The sequence below is a fragment of the Pygoscelis adeliae genome, unplaced genomic scaffold, assembly GCF_000699105.1.
Source record: "Pygoscelis adeliae isolate BGI_AS28 unplaced genomic scaffold, ASM69910v1 Scaffold331, whole genome shotgun sequence".
Classification (NCBI taxonomy): domain Eukaryota; kingdom Metazoa; phylum Chordata; class Aves; order Sphenisciformes; family Spheniscidae; genus Pygoscelis; species Pygoscelis adeliae.
The window spans coordinates 520,470-521,702 of record NW_008824037.1 but is presented as its reverse complement, the minus strand read 5'-3'; the positions used below and the strand labels follow the sequence as shown (position 1 = coordinate 521,702).

At 65.5% G+C, this 1,233-nt stretch overlaps 1 protein-coding gene across 1 annotated transcript in view; it reads left to right on the top strand.

Annotated features, from left to right (window-relative positions):
• Window positions 1-1,233, top strand: part of LOC103924848 (scavenger receptor class F member 1-like) — a gene marked incomplete at its 5' end in the record, with an annotated part of 10,160 nt that overhangs the window by 6,744 nt on the left and 2,183 nt on the right. Inside the window, 4 exon segments of the mRNA XM_009333453.1 lie at window positions 3-56; window positions 480-689; window positions 778-906; window positions 983-1,097. Of these exon segments, the coding sequence (XP_009331728.1) occupies window positions 3-56; window positions 480-689; window positions 778-906; window positions 983-1,097 (508 nt within the window).

Genomic DNA, 1,233 nt, shown 5'->3' with positions numbered 1-1,233 from the left:
AGGAGCTGCCGGGACCCCTGTCCGGCAGGGAAATACGGGTCTCAGTGTGTGCACAGGTGAGCCGGGGGCAGCGGGGGCGTCCTGCAGGTACCCGGGAGCCGCAGTGAGCCCTTGGGAGGGGGAGGTCATCACCGTCGTGTCTGTCCCTTTGGCTGGGCAGGGGGACCCGTTCTGGGGGGGTTTGAGCATCGCTGGCCGGATGCAGCATTGGTGTTGCCCCAAAAGAAACATCTGCTAATGCCAGCAGAAAGCGCGGGTGTCACCCCAAAATCTGGTTGTCCTCGGTACCGCTCCCCAGGGCAATAAAGCAGCGTCTCTCCCTGCTTGTCTCCTGCCCTGTCGCTACCACAGTGCACTAAGTGCTATAGAGTATTTCCCCCCGATCCAAACTGATGCTGAATGCTGGTGTGGGGTGAAACCTGCGTTTTGGGAGGACCGGGGGTGGGTGTCAAGACCTCACTGCTCCTCTGCCCGTGCAGCTGTGGGAGCTGCAAACGCAGCCAGCCCTGCTCGCCTGTGGATGGGTTCTGCCTGGCCTGCCAGCCCGGCTGGAACGGGACCCTCTGCAAGGAGCCCTGCGCGCCCGGCTTCCACTGCCTCCAGCCCTGTCCCCGCTGCCGGCGCGGGGAGGTCTGCGACCCAGAGACCGGGTCCTGCCCACACTGCGAGCCCGGCTGGATGGGACCCAGGTACGCCCAGGATCAGGCCACCGGTCCTTGCGGGGGGGTCCCTGCTCTGGGGCGCAGCGGGCTGATGCTTCACTCTCTGTCCTGGCAGCTGCAACAGCTCCTGCCCCGCGGGCACCTTTGGCGATGGATGCCAGCTCCTCTGCCCCGAGTGCGTTGCAGGAAGCTGTGACCCCGTGTCAGGAACTTGCATCTGCCAGGCGGGCTACTGGGGAGCCAGGTAATGCCGGGAGCGGGACAGGGCCGGGGCCCCACTGTCCCTGGGGGCATTTCCCCTCTTTTTCTCTCTCTTCCAGCTGCAACGACACCTGCCCGGAGGGATATTTTGGCGTGAACTGTTCCTCGCCCTGCCAGTGCTCCCGGGGGACCTGCCACCCCGTGCGGGGTGACTGCGTGTTGAGTGAGAGCAACCTCAAATTTACTCCTTGGCAGCGGTCAAGGGACCGTAACATCCTTGCTTGGGACGGAGGCGCTGGGAGGCTGCAACACAGCCTCCTGGCCCCGCCACGGGGTGCCGGCTCCCGCGCTCTCCCTGTGGGGCCGCTCC